This window comes from Salvia miltiorrhiza, chromosome 4, assembly GCF_028751815.1.
Source record: "Salvia miltiorrhiza cultivar Shanhuang (shh) chromosome 4, IMPLAD_Smil_shh, whole genome shotgun sequence".
Classification (NCBI taxonomy): domain Eukaryota; kingdom Viridiplantae; phylum Streptophyta; class Magnoliopsida; order Lamiales; family Lamiaceae; genus Salvia; species Salvia miltiorrhiza.
The window spans coordinates 45,744,356-45,763,859 of NC_080390.1; the positions used below are offsets into that span (position 1 = coordinate 45,744,356).

Consider the following 19,504-nt stretch of genomic DNA (forward strand, 5'->3'; position numbering starts at 1 on the left):
GGATGCTCGAGAGTCTTGATTGTATGCATTGGGCGTGGAAGAATTGTCCAAAGGCGTGGCTTGGCGCATATACACGCGGTGATCAAGGGGATCCCACCTTGATCTTGGAGGCCGTTGCATCCCACGATTTATAGATTTGGCATGCCTTCTTCGGTGTCGCCGGTTCGAACGACATCAACGCTCTGAACCAGTCGCCTCTGTTCTCCGACGTGTTGGATGGAACGGTGCCGCCGGTGATCTTTGAGGCCAACCGACACTACTATACCAGATGGGCTACTACTTGTGCGACGATATATATCTGGATTGGCGTTGCTTCGTCAAGAGTCCACCGATGACGGCCAATCCAAAGGAGGTGAGGTTCAAGAAGATGCAAGAATCGGCACGGAAGGATATGGAACGAGCCTTTGGAGTGCTTCAACCTCAATGGAAATCATTCGAAGTCCGGCGCGGAGTTGGCACGTCGAGCATCTCAAGGACATCATGATGTGTTGCATCATTCTCCACAACATGATTGTGGAGAACGAAGGTGAAAGAGCTACCTATTGGAGAGATGACAACGCAGGCACGGGGCGTCTAACAGTGACTCGACGGAGAGTGCTCGAGCTATCCCGGTTTATTTCGAGGAATATGTGCAAAGAGATGAACTTCTCCGAGATAGACAGATACATGCTCAGCTCCAAAATGATTTGATCGAGCACGTTTGGGCATGTTTCTAACCTTTAGGGCCATAATAGCTATTTTAGGACATGTTTTAAAATTTTTAAGATTTATGTAATTTTTTTATGCAATTTTTAGGATTTTAAAATTAATGCAATTTAAATTTGAAGTAAATTGTGTTATTTAAATTTGTGCAATTAAATTTAAATAAAAAATACAAAAACCAAAACTAAAAAAATCAAGTAAGCTATCAAGTCATCTCACTGTTGCCTCCTTACTCATTGTGGTCCCCCTTCTATCAAGTAAGCTATCAAGTCATTCCCACTGCGAATGTTCCAATGCAGATGAATGCTCATAGGAGGAAGAAATATAAGTATTAAAAAGATCGGCATAGAAAAAGAATGCTTTAAGATTTCAAACTTTTCACAGTATATGCAACAGTTACAATTTGTCAATTACAAAGAAAGAAAATTAAAGGCCTTCAAATTGACGTAAAAAAGCCATTGGACATGTAATAATTATGCATCCATCTCTGTGCAAACAAGAAAGTCTACAAAAAGAAAACTACCAGGGTGTTTTGGCTAAGTTGTCAAATTGTTCGGATAATTGAACTTTATAAGTTAATTAGATACTAATTTTTTTTACTAGAGAGAGAAAATATTTGTTAGAGAGAGAATCGAAAAAGATAGGGACTTGAAATGGTATAAAATGAAAACAACAAATTATAATTGAATAATATTTATAAAATAATCGTTGCATATAAGATTATTAAAAAATAAATTGGGGTAGTGGAACTTATTTTTTAAGGAGCTTATTTTCAGAACTTTAAGTTGTTTAGAAATTTATTTTGCCAAACACTTTGAAGGGGGTTATAAGATCTTAAATAGCTTAGAGCATTCGCAACGCTCTACTCGATCACTTACTCGAGTAGAGCGTTGCGCTCGAGTAAGGGCGTTACGGGCGGGGGGGGGGGGGGGGGGTTACTCGAGTGTTCGGGTAGCACTCGAGTAGGCGCGTGCAGCTCAAATAAAAAAAGTTAAATTTTTAACATTCCAACGGCTATTTGGCTGATTTTTTTTTTTAATAGCCAACGACTATTTTAGCCGTTTGGCAATTTTTCTCTTTTTTTCTCTCTCTATAAATACTAATTCTACCTCCCTCATTCATCACACCCCACTCCTTCTGCTACCTCCTTCAATTTTTCTTAAAAAAGTTCCATCTTTGTTCTTCCAAAAATGGCGGAACCCCAGCACTATTCTTCGCCTGATTCCAACGATGTAGCTGAAAGATTCATGGAGTGGGTAGAGTTGCAGAAACAAGTGCTTGCTCCATACTGCTCCCAACCAGCGCTAGAGCCGGCGCGTGTGAAATGTCCCCGATCATACGTCCACTGTGATCATTTTCGAATGCATAGGAGTTGTTCTTGCGCATCGTCGAGGCTGTTCAAGGTGAAGATAGTTTCTTCCAGATGAGCACTGATGCAATCGCTCGAGACTCTCTCTCCCCTTTGCAGAAATGCACATCGGCTATCCACCAATTAGCCACCGGGGTTAGTGCGGATGTTTTCGACGAGTATCTCAAAGTCGCCGACTCCACCGAGTGTGTATTGTTTACCTCATTTTTGGGCAGTTTTTGCGTTTGTTCTGCTGTGCTTTTGGGCGTGTTTCATGACTTTTTGCCTTATATTTCACGTGCTCGATGATCTTTTTGGGTATACTGTCGTCGTGTACAGGATTCGAGAGTTGTCAAGTATTTTCAGCATCGATTGGAGCAAATTTCGAAGACAACCTCACGGCCGCCGTCTCGACGGCGGCCGCGGCCCTACGGCGCGGGCCGTGCTTGTTTTTGGAAGATCCTGCGAAAGGGCCTCACGGCGGCGCCGTCCCACGGCGGCCGCCGTCCACGGCGCCGCCGTCTCACGGCGGCCGCCGCCTCTGTTCAAATCCGACACTTACGGATTTTCATATAAAAACCCATTTTTAGGGTTTTACTTGACACTTCCGATCAGAACAGCCTCCGGGACGAATTCCATACATTTTCCATTGTTTTTAGAGTTTCAAAACACTTACTTTCACTTGTGGATTCATTGGATCACTTGTGATTCCAACTATCCATCAAGTTGTTTAATTTACTTGTTTAATTTACATCCATCAAGGCATAAGCTAAAGAATTCAAATAAACCAAAGGATTCAAATTAACTAAGGAAAATAAAGAAGTTCTTACACAACGTAGCAATCCAAGAAAAACTAATCTGATGAGATGATAGTTGGAATCACAAGTGATCCAATGAATCCACAAGTGAAAGTAAGTGTTTTGAAACTCTAAAAACAATGGAAAATGTATGGAATTCGTCCCGGAGGCTGTTCTGATCGGAAGTGTCAAGTAAAACCCTAAAAATGGGTTTTTATATGAAAATCCGTAAGTGTCGGATTTGAACAGAGGCGGCGGCCGCCGTGAGACGGCGGCGCCGTGGACGGCGGCCGCCGTGGGACGGCGCCGCCGTGAGGCCCTTTCGCAGGATCTTCCAAAAACAAGCACGGCCCGCGCCGTAGGGCCGCGGCCGCCGTCGAGACGGCGGCCGTGAGGTTGTCTTCGAAATTTGCTCCAATCGATGCTGAAAATACTTGACAACTCTCGAATCCTGTACACGACGACAGTATACCCAAAAAGATCATCGAGCACGTGAAATATAAGGCAAAAAGTCATGAAACACGCCCAAAAGCACAGCAGAACAAACGCAAAAACTGCCCAAAAACGAGGTAAACAACCCCCCCACACTTAAATCCTTGCTTGTCCTCAAGCAACAAACACAAAATAGAAAGAAAACCCACAACCGATTCTTCTCACCAAGCAAACACAAACCAATCAAAGTCCTTCAAGAAATCAATGTCCCTCAATCAAGTGTTCAAAGCTAAGATTTAAAAGTGCAACAACAAGGTGATACAACTCAATCCGATCAGACCCAGTTCTCCGCTAAGGGCGAATTTCCTAATGCAATTTCCTTTACAATCATGTCTTATTCCTTTTTCATATTCTTTCACTTTTCGCATTCTCTCTCTTTTTTTTTTTTGGTTAAGTTATTTTCGCTCTTAATAGATGGGCCATAATTCACGAGATTGCACTTTTGGAGGTGATCCAAAATGTTCTCGTGTGGTTTCCCATGCTCATAATGAAATCATTAGAGGAGCAGAGACCCAGACTATCAGAAACTCAACAACCAACCAAACAAATCAAAACAGAGACAGATATTAGGAAATTGCACTGAAAACACTCCCCTTAGCATCTACCGGACAAATCACATCAAGAGTTGCTCATCAGGGTGTTGCACCAAAACCTTAAACTAATTACACTTCATTGGGAACAAATCAATCAAGAAAAACGAGGATAACAAACCAAACAGACACAATCCAGAATCGCCAGTGAATTACCATCAATCATGTGATGTACTTAAAAACAGACAAGAAGACAAGAGAAGGGGACCATTCGCCCCTAAACAAGCAAAACAGGGCACCACAACCAAGCATGCATCGTAATGATAAAGCATCCTAAAATCCGCATGCAGCACAATCAACAACACCCACCAAGACAAAACCATAAAACCCCCACAACACATAAATCACACCCCTCCCCCACAGAGAAAGACTTGCACTGTCCTCAGGGCATAAAACAAAAAAAGAGAAAGTTTAAGAACATCCCTGGATAGGAGTGCAGCCAACACGGCAAAGGCGGTGCAGACGGCGGCGGCCGTGGAGACGGCGGTGGCTGTGGGACACGGCGGCGGCGGCCGTGGACGGAGGAAGATAAGGCTGCTGGGCTGCGCTGCGGCTGTGTGGCGGCGGCGGTTGCAGACGGTGGCCGGGATGGAGGCTGATAGGGAGTGTGGGTTGCGGGCGGTGGCAGGGAGTGGTGGTGGTGATGGTGGGTGTGGGCGTGGTGGTTATGGAGGATGGGAGAGAGAGATAGCTGGTGAGGTGTGGGTGGCGGTGGTAAACGGAGGTTGGTGATGGCGGTGGATAGGAGGAGGTTGGTGGTGGTGGACGGCGGTGGTCGGATGTGGGTGGTGGAGGTGGTTATGGAGAATGGAAGAGAGAAAGAGGTTTGCACTTGGGTGGTGAGGGGGGGCGGGAGGGGGCTGATGGTGGGGGAGGAATTAGGGTTTAGATTTTATAGGGAGGGGGCGGGCTGGGCTGTGTTGGGCGGGCTGGGCTGGGGGTGACGGCGGCCGCCGTGGCACGGCGCCGCCGTGCACCCCCTACGGGGTTTTGGCTTGAATTTGGGGAATTGGGTGGAAAAAATGGGGTGGTGGCGCCCGTTGTGACACGGCAGCGCCGTGGACGGCGGCCGCCGTGGGACGGCGCCGTCGTGACCCCCTTTCGGCTTTTGGTGTGGAGTTTGAAACATTTGGTGGTGCGCAAGCGACGGCGGCCGCCGTGAGACGGCGCCGCCGCCCCTTCCCCCTTTCGGCCTTTTGATAATTTTGCTGTCCGGCAGCAAAATTCACCTCCTTCAAGCTCGGGGACTGTCCGGTACATCTATTTCCTGCAACACCACAATAAAACACCAATGAAAACCCAACTAAATCCAGCAACAACAGGATACAACACCACAAGAACTCACTCCACACAAAACAAAATGGAAAATAGAAAAGAAAGAAACGTGGGTTGCATCCCACGAAGCGCTCTAGTTAAGGTCGAGAGCTCGACAGTAAAAAGCTTGTCAAAAAGGTGGGTCGTGGAGTGCTTGAGACTCCACTACAACAGCAACCACTTCATGCTCCAGGTAGGGCTTCACCCTATGCCCGTTGACTGTAAATTGCTCATCGGTGCCTTCCTTGGTCAACACCAGGACTCCATGATTGAGCACTTCTTTGATGATGAATGGACCAATCCAACGGGACTTGAGCTTTCCGGGGAAAAGTTTCAACCGTGAGTTGAACAACAGTACTTTCATGCCCGGGTGGAAGTCCTTTTGCACGACACGACGATCATGCATTTTCTTCACTTTGTCTTTGTAGATGCGCGCATTCTCATATGCTTCATTGCGCAACTCATCAAGCTCTTCCATTTGTAAAGCTCGTTGTTTCCCTGCGGATCGAAGGTCCAAGTTGGCGGCCTTGATAGCCCAGTAGGCACGATGCTCGATCTCGACCGGCAAATGGCAAGCTTTGCCATACACAAGACGGTAGGGACTCATCCCAAGAACCCCTTTGAAGGCGGTCCGATATGCCCATAGGGCATCCGAGAGCTTGATGGACCAATCCTTGCGCGATGGTTGCACGGTCTTTTCAAGTATGCCCTTGATTTGCCGGTTGCTGGTTTCGGCTTGCCCCGAAGTCTGTGGATGATAAGGAGTTGCAACCTTGTGGGTGATGCCATTCTTTCGCATGAGCTTCTCAAACAATTTGTTGCAGAAGTGTTTTCCCCCATAACTAATGATAGCACGGGGGAACCCAAAACGGCACAAAATGTTCTCCTGCACAAACTTCAGGACAACATTAGCATCACAAGTCCTCGTGGGGATTGCCTCAATCCACTTGGACACATAATCAACCGCCAATAAAATATATTCAAATCCATAAGAAATGGGAAATGGCCCCATGAAATCGATGCCCCATACGTCAAAAATTTCCACAACTAAAATGTTAGTTAGGGGCATCTCATTCCTACGGCCAATATTTCCCACTCGTTGGCACCGATCACAAGCTAAATAGAACGAATGAGCATCCTTAAAGAGAGTTGGCCAATACAAACCAGATTGGAGCACTTTGTGGGCCGTCTTTTGGCCGCCGAAATGGCCTCCACAATGCGCGTCATGACACCACTGTAAGACGCGTTGTTGCTCCTCGTTGGGCACACATCTTCGTATCACCTCGTCTTTTCCCAACTTGAACAAATAGGGGTCCTCCCAATAATATTGCCTGCAAAGAGATAGAAAACGCTTCCTCTCTTGGGAAGTGAGGTTAGGTCGGATTTCTTCGCAAGCAAGATAATTGACAATATCTGCAAACCACGGGACCGAAGTCAATGCGTATGCATGCTCAAATGGGAAAAACTCATGAATAGCCACATCATTTGACTCACCCTCATGTTGTTCAAGTCTAGACAAGTGATCGGCCACAAAGTTTTCACTTCATTTCTTATCCTTAATCTCAACATCAAATTCTTGCAACAATAAAATCCAGCGGATAAGACGTGGCTTAGCTTGGGACTTAGTCAACAAATATCTAAGAGCGGCATGATCACTATGTACAATTACTTTAGACCCGATAATATAAGCACGAAACTTATCTAAAGCAAAAACCACAGCAAGCAACTCTTTTTCAGTGGTGGTGTAATTCACTTGTGCACTATTGAGAGTCAAACTAGCATAGTAAATCACACGCAACATCTTATCAACACGTTGACCCAGAACTGCACCCACGGCGGAATTAGAAGCATCACACATGATTTCAAAAGGCATTGCCCAATCGGGTGCAACCACGATTGGAGCCGTGCTCAACTTGGATTTTAGCAACTCAAAAGCATGCATGCAAGAATCATTGAATTCAAAAGGCACATCTTGGGCAAGTAAACGGCATAAGGGTTGACTAATCTTAGAAAAATCCTTAATGAAACGCCGGTAAAACCCGGCATGACCTAGGAAACTTTTAATCCCTTTCACATCAATAGGTGGAGGCAACTTTTGAATGACCTCTACCTTGGCTTTATCGACCTCTATGCCATTTTTAGACACGACGTGGCCAAGAACAATGCCACTAGTCACCATGAAGTGACTCTTCTCCCAACTCAAAGTTAAACCACTAGTTATGCACTTTTGCAACACCAAATCAATTTTTGCCAAACAGTCATTAAAAGAGAAACCAAACACGGAAAAATCATCCATAAAAATCTCAACAAAATCACCTATCATTTCCGCAAAGATCGACATCATGCACCGTTGGAAAGTCCCCGGTGCATTGCACAAGCCGAACGGCATCCTCTTCCACGCAAAGGTGCCGAAGGGAGTGGTGAATGCCGTCTTGTCTTGGTCCTCTGGTGCAATGGCTATTTGATAATACCCTGAAAGTTCATCAAGAAAACAATAAAAATTATGACCAGCTAAATGATCAAGCATTTGATCAATAAAGGGGAGGGGAAAATGGTCCTTTTTGGTGGCTGCATTCAATTTCCTGTAGTCGATGCACATGCGCCATCCCGTAACGGGGCGGGTTGGCACCAACTCTTGATCATAATTAAGGACGACAGTGATCCCTCCTTTCTTCGGCACCACGTGCACCGGACTAACCCACTCACTATCGGCGATCGGGTAGATGATCCCCTCCGCCAATAGCTTGAGGATTTCCTTGCGTACCACCTCCATGAGGACCGGATTCAATCTCCGTTGGCCATCTCTCTTGGGCCTCGCCCCTTCCTCAAGGTGGATCCTGTGCATGCAAGTGGCGGGGCTAATGCCTTTAATATCAGCAAGACCCCAGCCGAAAGCTGCCTTGTTTTTCCGCAAAACCTCCATCAATGCCAACTCCTGTTCGTGCGTGAGCTCGGCAGATATGATCACGGGCTTTTCCGCCTCTCCCTCCAGGTATACATACTTGAGGTTCTTGGGGAGCTCCTTGAGCTCCAAGGTTGACTTCATCTTCGTGGCATAGTCAATCACCACGGCCTCATCAATGGGGAGCTTAGCTCTGCGGGCCCGCTCTCTTTCTTCGTCTTCACGGGCAAACTCCTCCATGTCCGCAGACCCTGCAAAAACCTCAACAACTTCTTGCTCCTGCACAAAGAACATCTCGGCCAAGCCATCAATAGCATCAATGTAAGAACATTCATTAGTGAGTGAGGAAGATGGCATGGCTCGATTATGATGCACAGAGAAAGACACTGACTCTCCTAACACAGTCATTTTAATGGTGCCATTTTTAACATCTATCAGTGTGTTAGTAGTTGCCATGAATGGTCTTCCTAGCAAAAGAGTATGTTCTTTGCCATTTTCATCCTATCTCCAAGACAACAAAATCAACAGGTACAATCAACCCACCCACTCTAACAAGGATATCCTCAACTACCCCATGAGGATACCTCACCGACCTATCGGCTAATTGCAAGCACATACGAGTGGGTTTCAAATTTCCTAACTCTAATTGCTTGAAAATAGAGTAAGGCATTAAATTTATTCCAGCCCCCGAATCTAACATCCCTGATGCTTCCTTACCGTTTCCCAAAGCAATATTAATGACAAAGCTACCTGGGTCTCGTTGCTTGGTCGGTAAGGGCTGTTGCATTATGGAGTTTGCAACCTCGGACACCAAAATCTTCTCGTTGTCCTCGAACCTCCTCTTTTTGGAGGCCAACTCTTTAAAGAACTTCAAGTAAGCTGGGACATTCCGGATCACGTCTAACAACGGCAAGTTCACGTTCACCTTTGCCAACATGTTGTAGAAATCGGTGAACTGTTGGTCCAGCTTTTCATTCTTCAACCGGCTTGGGTAGGGGACTGGTGGCTTATATGGCTTAGCAGCCTTGTGGAGCTTCACTTCGGGCTCCTCCTCTTTCTCCTTTTCCTCCTCTCTTGGCTGCAGCGGCTCCTTAACTTGCTCTTCCATGCGGGCTTCCTTGGGTGGTTCTTCCACGGGGGCTTCCACTTTGTTGTTCACCACCTTCCCACTGCGTAAAACAGTCACTGCTTGAGCTTGGTGAGGCTGCAATCCTTGACCATGTAACTTCCCCGGTTGTTGCTGCTGTTGCATCTGGTTCAATGTTCCAGAGAGCTGCCCCACTGTTGTCTCAAGACGCTTAATTGTGGCCGACTGCGACTCCATGCCCTGTTTAGTCATCTCCATAAAAGATTGCATAGTGTCCTCGAGAGACGGCTTCTGCGGTGGAGCTTGCTTCTGAAACTGTTGGGGAGTACTCTGGAATTGCTGCTGCTGTTGAAAATTCCCTTGTTGCATAGGGAACTGTTGATACTGCTGATACTGCGGGGGTTGCTGCTGCTGATAAGCTGGAGGGTAGCTCTGCTGCTGAGGAAAGGGGAACTGCTGTTGAGGAGGGTAAATAGGCTGCTGGTTCTGATACCCGAACTGCTGTGGAGGTCGGCGGAACTGATTGCCTTGGTTAGGTCCTGATCCTTGGCCTGGGGCCTGATTCCTCCATCCAGAGTTCTGCTGGGTTCCCCAACCCGAGTTGGAATTTTGTTGCCCTTGGTTATACATGGGCCTCTGTTCAAATTGAGGCCTCCCTGGGTATCCCTGAGCAGCATAGACCTCTGCCTCCCCTTCAGGCGTGAACTCCCCCATTCGGTGGCACTCGTTGGTTCCGTGGCTAAAATCGCCACATATGCCACATCCTTCTGCTGGCGATGCCTGAGCTGGCAGTGCTTGAACTGGTGGTGCTTGAACGGGTGGGGGCTCCACCTGGTTCATTCTTAGATGCTGAACTTGCCTCATCAAGTCCGCTACTTGCTTCTGCAGTTCATTGTTTGGGGCTACAGCATGGGCTTCGACCCTCCTTCCTCTGACTGATTTCTGTTGAGAGCTCGCGGCCAGTGTGTCGAAGATCTCCTTGAGCTCATCAGCTGTCTTTCGGGCAATGTTGCCCCCAGCGGTACTGTCCACCATGAATTGTGCCGTCTGAATCAATCCGTCATAGAAGAACTGCATCAACATGACGGGTGCTAACTGGTGTTGTGGGCACTAGCGAAGGAGCTCTTGGAATCTCTCCCAAGCCTCGTGGAGAGGCTCGTCAGCTCCTTGCAGGAAGTTCATTATCTGGCTCCTAATCTCCTGTGTCTTGTGGTTGGGGTAGTACTTGTTTACCTCGTTTTTGGGCAGTTTTTGCGTTTGTTCTGCTGTGCTTTTGGGCGTGTTTCATGACTTTTTGCCTTATATTTCACGTGCTCGATGATCTTTTTGGGTATACTGTCGTCGTGTACAGGATTCGAGAGTTGTCAAGTATTTTCAGCATCGATTGGAGCAAATTTCGAAGACAACCTCACGGCCGCCGCCGTGCCACGGCGGCCGCCGTGCCACGGCGGCCGCCGTCGAGACGGCGGCCGCGGCCCCACGGCGCGGGCCGTGCTTGTTTTTGGAAGATCCTGCGAAAGGGCCTCACGGCGGCGCCGTCCCACGGCGGCCGCCGTCCACGGCGCCGCCGTCTGCACAACCGCCGCCGTTCACCTCCATCCACCTCATCCCATGGCGCCTCTCACCACCTACAAGCGCCGCCGCCACCTCATAGTCGACGAAGACGAGGATGAGGCCCCACCTAGCCCTCCGGCCTCTTCTAGCCGCCAGCCGGCCTCACCTATCCGCCCTCCTCGTCCTCCCACGCCACCAACGGACAACCGCCATGTCTACAATGCCCCGTTCACCATCTTTGAAGATTGGGAGGGTACTCGGTGGAAGGCACTAAAAGGGAAGCAAGTCACCCAACCTCGCTGTCTCGATTGGCCATTGCTCCGAAGGGTGAAACTTGCCTAGGACATAGAGACACATTTGAAGAATTTGGGACTCTTCAAGTTTTCATAAACCACGCCGCCGGGCTTGCTTCCATTGCACTTGGAGTTCCTTTGCACCCTCAATATGACCGCCGACAAGTCCGAGCTTCACTGTCGCATGCTCAATACGCCATGCGTCGTCACCTACCAGATCATGAATGAAGTTTTTGGGTTTCACCCGAGGCGTTTGAAGGGAATCCCAGATACGTGGGTGCCCTCTAAAGCTTGGACAGAATTGACGGGTTTACCCACTTGGACCGGCTAGGGTGCCCCGAGCAATCAACTCATAGACGCCGACATCGGCGTGCTACACAAGTTCTTGTCTTTCTGCATTGTGGGCAAGGAACAGGCGAACAAAGTGAATGCGACCGAACTCTATATGATATGGTGTGCAAAGCGCAAGAAGACGATTGACGCCACCACCATCATTTGGAACCAGCTTCACAGCATGGCCCGGTACGGGGGTTTCAAGCCCTCCCTGTCACCTATCTCTACCGCCCTGGCCCTCCATTTCCGCCTCTTCCCGCCGACCTAGGTCCCCGCCCACCTGCGCGCCTCTGAGACAAGGACGATTGATCGCTCTGAGCTAAAGACATTTGTGGCCTCTGATTTCACCATCATTCCACAGGCCAAACGCCCCAAGGTTTGTGCAATCTTGAAGCAATTTAACCGGGGCGAGGGCATGTCATCCTCGGTGCGACATGTTTTAGATGACGATGATGAGGACGATAATGCCGAGGAGGAGGAGCCCGTGCCGCCACCTGCTTTCATTTATGATCCTGAGGCCGGCCCCTCCAATGCCTTTCAGCAGTTTCAGGCCCACTTTGACGAGTCCTTTGGCCAGTTCCGCCAGGAGGTCTCCTCCCGTTTTGATACAGTGGAGGACTCGGTGGGTGGCATCTACGCCAGGATCGACGACATCTATGGTCATCTGGACCATCTCGGGGGCCACGTGACGCCCATGCAGCAGCAGTTGGGCGACGTCTATGGACGTGTCAATACTATAGGCGGAGAGGTCACGCGTCTGCGTGAACAGGTGTCGTCATATGATGCTCGGTTTGCCCAATACAACCAGGGCCTCACTGACGCCAACCAGGGACTCACCGACACCAACTACTACCTCGCCGACCTAGAGAGACAGTGGGCCGCCTTCTCTTTGCAGAACCAGGACCAGTTCTGGCACCCTCCCCCGGGCCCCCCTCGGGGCCCCAACTGAGCGTCCCTTTTACCCACTTTTGTACATATTTTCTTTGCTTTCTTTTCTTTCTTGATTTATGCTGTCTTCTTTTGTGGGTTTTTGTGGTTGCTCGTTTTACAGGTTGTGGTCGTCGCCCTCTCTACCGCCGTCGCCGTGTTGGCTGCACTCCTATCCAGGGGTGTTCTTAAACTTTCTCTTTTTTTGTTTTATGCCCTGAGGACAGTGCAAGTCTTTCTCTGTGGGGGAGGGGTGTGATTTATGTGTTGTGGGGGTTTTATGGTTTTGTCTTGGTGGGTGTTGTTGATTGTGCTGCATGCGGATTTTAGGATGCTTTATCATTACGATGCATGCTTGGTTGTGGTGCCCTGTTTTGCTTGTTTTGGGGCGAATGGTCCCCTTCTCTTGTCTTCTTGTCTGTTTTTAAGTACATCACATGATTGATGGTAATTCACTGGCGATTCTGGATTGTGTCTGTTTGGTTTGTTATCCTCGTTTTTCTTGATTGATTTGTTCCCAATGAAGTGTAATTAGTTTAAGGTTTTGGTGCAACACCCTGATGAGCAACTCTTGACGTGATTTGTCCGGTAGATGCTAAGGGGAGTGTTTTCAGTGCAATTTCCTAATATCTGTCTCTGTTTTGATTTGTTTGGTTGGTTGTTGAGTTTCTGATAGTCTGGGTCTCTGCTCCTCTAATGATTTCATTATGAGCATGGGAAACCACACGAGAACATTTTGGATCACCTCCAAAAGTGCAATCTCGTGAATTATGGCCCATCTATTAAGAGCGAAAATAACTTAACCCCCCCCCCAAAAAAAAGAGAGAGAATGCGAAAAGTGAAAGAATATGAAAAAGGAATGAGACATGATTGTAAAGGAAATTGCATTAGGATATTCGCCCTTAGCGGAGAACTGGGTCTGATCGGATTGAGTTGTATCACCTTGTTGTTGCACTTTTAAATCTTAGCTTTGAACACTTGATTGGGGGACATTGATTTCTTGAAGGACTTGGATTGGTTTGTGTTTGCTTGGTGAGAAGAATCGCTTGTGGGTTTTCTTTCCATTTTGTGTTTGTTGCTTGAGGACAAGCAAGGATTTAAGTGTGGGGGGGTTGTTTACCTCGTTTTTGGGAAGTTTTTGCGTTTGTTCTGCTGTGCTTTTGGGCGTGTTTCATGACTTTTTGCCTTATATTTCACATGCTCGATGATCTTTTTGGGTATACTGTCGTCGTGTACAGGATTCGAGAGTTGTCAAGTATTTTCAGCATCGATTGGAGCAAATTTCGAAGACAACCTCACGCGGCCGCGGTCCCACGGCGCGGGCCGTGCTTGTTTTTGGAAGATCCTGCGAAAGGGCCTCACGGCGGCGCCGTCCCACGGCGGCCGCTGTCCACGGCGCCGCCGTCTCACGGCGGCCGCCGCCTCTGTTCAAATCCGGCAGTTACGGATTTTCGTATAAAAACCCATTTTTAGGGTTTTACTTGACACTTCCGATCAGAACAGCCTCCGAGACGAATTCCATACATTTTCCATTGTTTTTAGAGTTTCAAAACACTTACTTTCACTTGTGATTCCAACTATCATCTCATCGGATTAGTTTTTCTTGGATTGCTACGTTGTGTAAGAACTTCTTTATTTTCCTTAGTTAATTTGAATCCTTTGGTTTATTTGAATTCTTTAGTTTATGCCTTGATGGATGTTATGATGATGAATGTGATGATTTGAGATTGTTGACGTTGATCTTGATGAATTACGTGAATCGTTGGATTGTTATTGTTGCCTTCGGATTTCTTTTGTTGGTGAATGTTTAATAATCTCTTCTATGGTGATTGAAGATTTCTGTGAGTTGAATTTGATGCTTTATTTAGTTTCTTGCCTAGGTAATCATTAATTGTTGATGTTATTGAGTTTATGATCGTTTGGTTCAGAGTTCGAGATTGAAACCCTAGTTGATTTCGTTAATGTTTAAACGCCATGTTCTTAGTTCTTATATGTGTTCTTATATGTTTTCTGCATTAGTTAATGTTTATTGCTTCATTTCAATTATGTCTTGGTGATAGAGTGAGAAACAATGTCAGACCCAACTACCCGATTAGAGTGTTTAGGTTTATTTCCTGTTTTCTGTGAGTAACACGATTAGAGCCCTGCTAAGTCTTCCTTGTGAGACGACTTGAGTCACCTTACCACCCTAGGACGACCTCGTATAAATTCGAGTCCATCCGCTAAGTGTTTTTGGATGAGTCATGTATGCCTCAAGAAGTTCTACAAGGCGGCCATTCAGGCTTTCGGAGCCCATTACCTGTGCCGTCCAACGCCTCCTTCAGATGCACGAGGCGCGACACGGCTTTCCCAGGATGCTCGGGAGCTTAGACTGTATGCATTGGGCGTGGAAGAACTGCCCAAAGGCGTGGCACGACGCCTACACACGCGCTGATCATGGAGAGCCAACCTTGATCTTGGAGGCCGTCGCATCCCATGATTTGTAGATTTGGCACGCCTTCTTCGGCGTCGCTGGTTCGAACAACAACATCAATGTGCTGAACCAGGCGCTTCTCTTCTCCGATGTATTAGGAGGAACAGCAGCGCCGGTGGTCTTTCATGCCAACCAGCGCGAATACCGGATGGGCTACTACTTGTGTGACGGCATATATCCGGAATGGCGTTGCTTCGTCAAGAGTCCACAAATGGCGACCAATCCGAAGGAGGCGAGGTTCAAGAAGATGCAAGAATCGGCACGGAAGGATGTCGAACGTGCCTTCAGAGTCTTTCAGGCTCAGTGGGGAATCATTCGAAGTCCGGCGCGCAATTGGTACGTGGAGCACCTCAAGGACATCATGTTGTATTGCATCATTCTCCACAACATGATTGTAGAGAACGAAGGTGAAGCGGCTCTCAATTGGAGAGATGACGACGGGCATCTAGCAGTGACTCGACAGAGAGTGCTCGACAAACACCGGTGTCCTTCGAGGAATACGTGCGAAGGGATTCAATTCTTCGAGATAGACATCTACATGCTCAGCTCCGAAATGATTTGGTGGAGCACCTTTGGGCACGTTTCGGACCTCTAGGGCCGGAGTAGTTAATTTTTAGGAATTGTTTTTTATTTTATTAAAGTTTTTTGTAATATTTAGGATTTTATAATTAATGCAATTTAAATTTGAAATAAATTGTGTTATTTAAATTTGAGCAATTAAATTTAAATGAAAAGCATAAAAATCAAAACTAAAAAAATCAAGTAGGCTATCAAGTAACTCCAATGCAGCACTACTTACTCAATGTGATCCCCCACTATTAAGTAGGTTACCATTGCGAATGCTCTTATAAATTATTTTAATTAATTTATAAGAGTAGCCGAACACCCTCTATTTTTTTATAAGTAAAATCAACTAAACACCCAAAGGGTTAAAAATCAAATTTTGTAGATGTGCACCAATAGTTCTTCAACAAATTCTTCGTGGACAAAGATTGTTTGGCACTGCTGCAAATTTTGAAATTTCAATACCGTTTCTTGCAGCGACCTTGAACACATTGATTTGGATGGAGTTATTCTTTCATTAGGATTTTAAAGGGTTAAAAGATTAAAATAGTACATTTATTATTATTATTTTAATTCATAAACTACAGTAAGTAAAAGTATGGGCTATGTAGAATCGCTCTTTTCCTCCTCTTCTTCTTCTTTTTTTTAATTAAAAGTATTAAATAGGAAATTCGAACTTGAGACCTTTGGCCTCAAACAATAACCCTGATAACACTCATGTTTCCATGGTTTTTAGTGTTCTTATGATGTTAATTTTATAGGAAATTGAGTGTTGGATGATTGTTTTGTGCTTAAATTGTTTTATCTTGTGAAATATGTTACTTTCTCGTACTTTGATGAATTTTACAGAAATATGGAGTTCGAATTTGGACTGTTGATCTTAATGAAAGTTGTAGTTCGTCTCGATACGAGTTCGTAGGCGCAAACGGTTCGCAAATCCGAGTTCGGACGAGGAAGATATGGCCGAAACAAGAAAGTTGCGCACAGCAGTGAATAGTGCCCGACGGGAATTTCCGAATTTTCGGGATTTTGCGGGATTTTCGGATTTTATCAGTATTTTCGAGCTCTACACTGTATTTATCTCCTGTGCCTATATATAGGTCCTTTCCCTGACCTATTAGACACATCTTTTCACATCTCTTTACCTCTTTTCATATTTTTCAGTTTTAGACTTATGATTTTAATGCTTTCATAGATTAGATTTCTTTTCCTGCAAGATTCAAGATTCAAGCTGTTCATCCAGAATTTCTTCCGGGTTTTATCTATTTTATTTATTTCAATTGCTTTCTTTTATTTATGCTTTATTTTATTTTATTATGTCCAGCTAGTTCTTTCATCTGAACCTAGGGTTTGTACATAGCTGATTAATTATGTGTGTATGATTTATTGATATCAATTTGCCCTCCAACTTGTGAGTGCTTAATTTCTTGTGAATTATTTGGTCAATAATTTACATGTCTATCTGTTCAGTTTGAGTCTTGAATGCGATAATTGTTCAGCCGATTCAGGAATGCATGTTATAGTAGTAGCCTTGACACTTGAATGGGATAGGTGAAACTATAGGGAGCTATTCTTTGTGTACGCTTGGGAGTTAATTTATTCCTTGGAGTCTTGAATGTGAAGGGGATAAATTAATCTACTTTCATAGGTGTTCGTTAGAGAAGCTTGTGAATAGTTTTGTGATCTCTCATCAGGGTTGGATTAAATTGGTAATTGAATCAATAGGTTAAATGCATGTAGTTAATTAGTAAAAGTACATCCCTAGGGTCAGAGTCTTTTATTATTTGAATTTCCTAAGTGTTTTTATTTGTTATTTGCGTTTTAGTAAATCAATCTTTATTTTCGTTTGCATGTCTATTATTTTAGTTTGTTTAGGAGATAGCTAGAGTGATTTCGATTTTCCAGTCCCTGTGGATACGATACTCGGTTACTAATTATTTGCTACAATTACACCGTGTTAATTGCGGTATTTGTTGCTAAGAAATTAGTGATCAAACCCGTACTGTTTTGACCAACGCACACACTTTTTTTTTTCTCAGTAATGTCTGAAACATGATACATTAGTCTGATGACTTCGGTATGAATATTAAATGCATCTCGTAGTTGACTATTGACTGACTCCATAAATATTACTGTTTGTGTGGGTGGGGGCCCAAATTACTTTAGTTATTTAAATTTTGCACCATCTCGAACCAATAGTTCTGTGAAAAATTGAATGAGGTATAAATCATTGTGAATATGCGATGTGGAAGGAACAACTCAGTAAATATAGTAATACAGCTTAACCTCATATGCTTTTGTGCTATTGCTACATAATACAAATACATAGGTTCGTATTCCATGTGTTATAGGTGCAGCATCTTATTTTGACTACAACCATATAGTAAAAAAAATATATATATATATTTAGCCACACGGATTAACTTATGGAAATAGTAACATTTCTAATTAAAATACTAATTTTGGTGTTTAATAGTGTAAAATACATTATCACATATTTTTTTTCTATTTACACTTTACAAAATTGTATCATAATTGCGAAAATTGTGTAATAGTAAATTTTGAGCTGTTATACGTTTTTATTATTATTACACATTTTGTTAAAAAATTATGTAACTGTGTAAAATACACTTTTACACATTATATTCACAAACATATGCAAACAATGTTACACACTTTTTCACATAAATGTATAGCAATCGCAATTTATGAGAGAGTAGGAAGGGGTGGCGCCAAAAAATCTAGAGATAGAAGAGAGAGGCAGCGAAACATATCCTAATCAATGACGTCGGAACGACGACAGTAATGGAAGGGAAGTTTATAGTATATATATATATATATATATATACATATAGAAATGTTGTGCTTAGGGCTGTCAAGGGCCAATCGGAACCGGCGGTTCGACCCCGAGCCCGGAACCGTTGACCACCGGGCTGGTTCAGGGTCGAACCGCCGGTAGTTAAGGGCCGGTTTAGGTTCAAGCATTTGTCGACCCTGAACCGTCGGTCTGAACCGCCGGTTCGACCCTGAACTGCCGGTTCGGGCATGTAGGCCACTCAATTTTAATATTGAGCTCAAGCCCTTAATTATTACTCCCTCCGTCCCATTAAAGTTGGCCACATTTCCTTTTTGGGCGTCCCACTAAAGTTGGCTACTTTCCTTTTTGGGTAAAAATTACACCAAATTAAACTATATAATTAATCAACTAATCTACACCTAATTAAACCTATCTTCTACACTCAATTAAAATTTTCTAATTAAATCTAAATCACCTTTATTTAAAAACACACACACAAAACACACACTAACACACGCACACAGCCACCCCACCTCCCCCAGCGCCCCACCCCCTTCTCTCTTCTTCTCCGGCGGGTGCCACCCCCATGGTCGCCGCCGCCTCCTCTCGCCCCTCCGGCCGCCGTCGTCGTGGTCTTCGCCGCGACCACCGCCGACCCTTTCCCTCTCCCTCTCGCCCCACCTCTGACCTCCATGTCACCGGAAATAGGAAGAGCCGCGACTCCCTCCGGCGAGGCAGCCGTCGACCGGCCTCCATCTCCCAGACACTTCCGCCTTCTGTCTTCTTCTCCGGCGGCACGCCGCCCCCATGGCCGCCGCCTCTCTGGCCTGCGCCGCGACCGCCGCCGCTTCTGTCTTCTTTCTCTCTCTCTGTAATTCCGGAGTCGCAAGCCCTAAGCCTCTTCCGAATTCCACCTGGTCTCTGTAATTCCAGAGTCGCGAGCCCTAGCCCTCTTCCGGGATCTGGTTTTGCAATTTGAGATGCCCGGTGGTCGTGAGCCCTAGCCCTCTTCCGGGACCTGGTCTCTGTAATTCTTGAAGTTTTCTGCATGTTTTTGAGATGCCCGATGGTGGGATCTGGTTTGTGATTTGAGAAGGGGGCGAGGGGCGCCGGCAACGGTGGTGGTGGTGGGATCTGGTTTGTGATTTGAGAAGGGGGCGAGGGGCGCCGGCAACGGTGGTGGTGGTTGTTTTCAGATTTGAGGGTGGTGCTCTTGAATCTGAGGGTGGTCGGTGGTGGTGGTGCTCCGGTCTCCGGTCGCCGGTCGCCGGCGATGGCGACGGCGAGTTGCTGGCAGATTTACTAATTAAGCAAATAAACAAAAGTCATTT

The 19,504-nt window shown here is 45.9% G+C and overlaps 1 protein-coding gene across 1 annotated transcript; it reads right to left on the bottom strand.

Annotated features, from left to right (window-relative positions):
- Positions 1 to 8,641: 8,641 nt before the first annotated feature.
- LOC131023508 (glutenin, high molecular weight subunit PW212-like) lies at positions 8,642 to 10,072 on the bottom strand. The gene is made up of 2 exons (XM_057953050.1): positions 9,653 to 10,072; positions 8,642 to 9,472 (listed from the first exon to the last, which is right to left on the bottom strand). Exons 1-2 carry the CDS (start codon positions 10,070 to 10,072, stop codon positions 8,642 to 8,644), a joined length of 1,251 nt encoding a protein of 416 aa, XP_057809033.1.
- Positions 10,073 to 19,504: the final 9,432 nt, after the last annotated feature.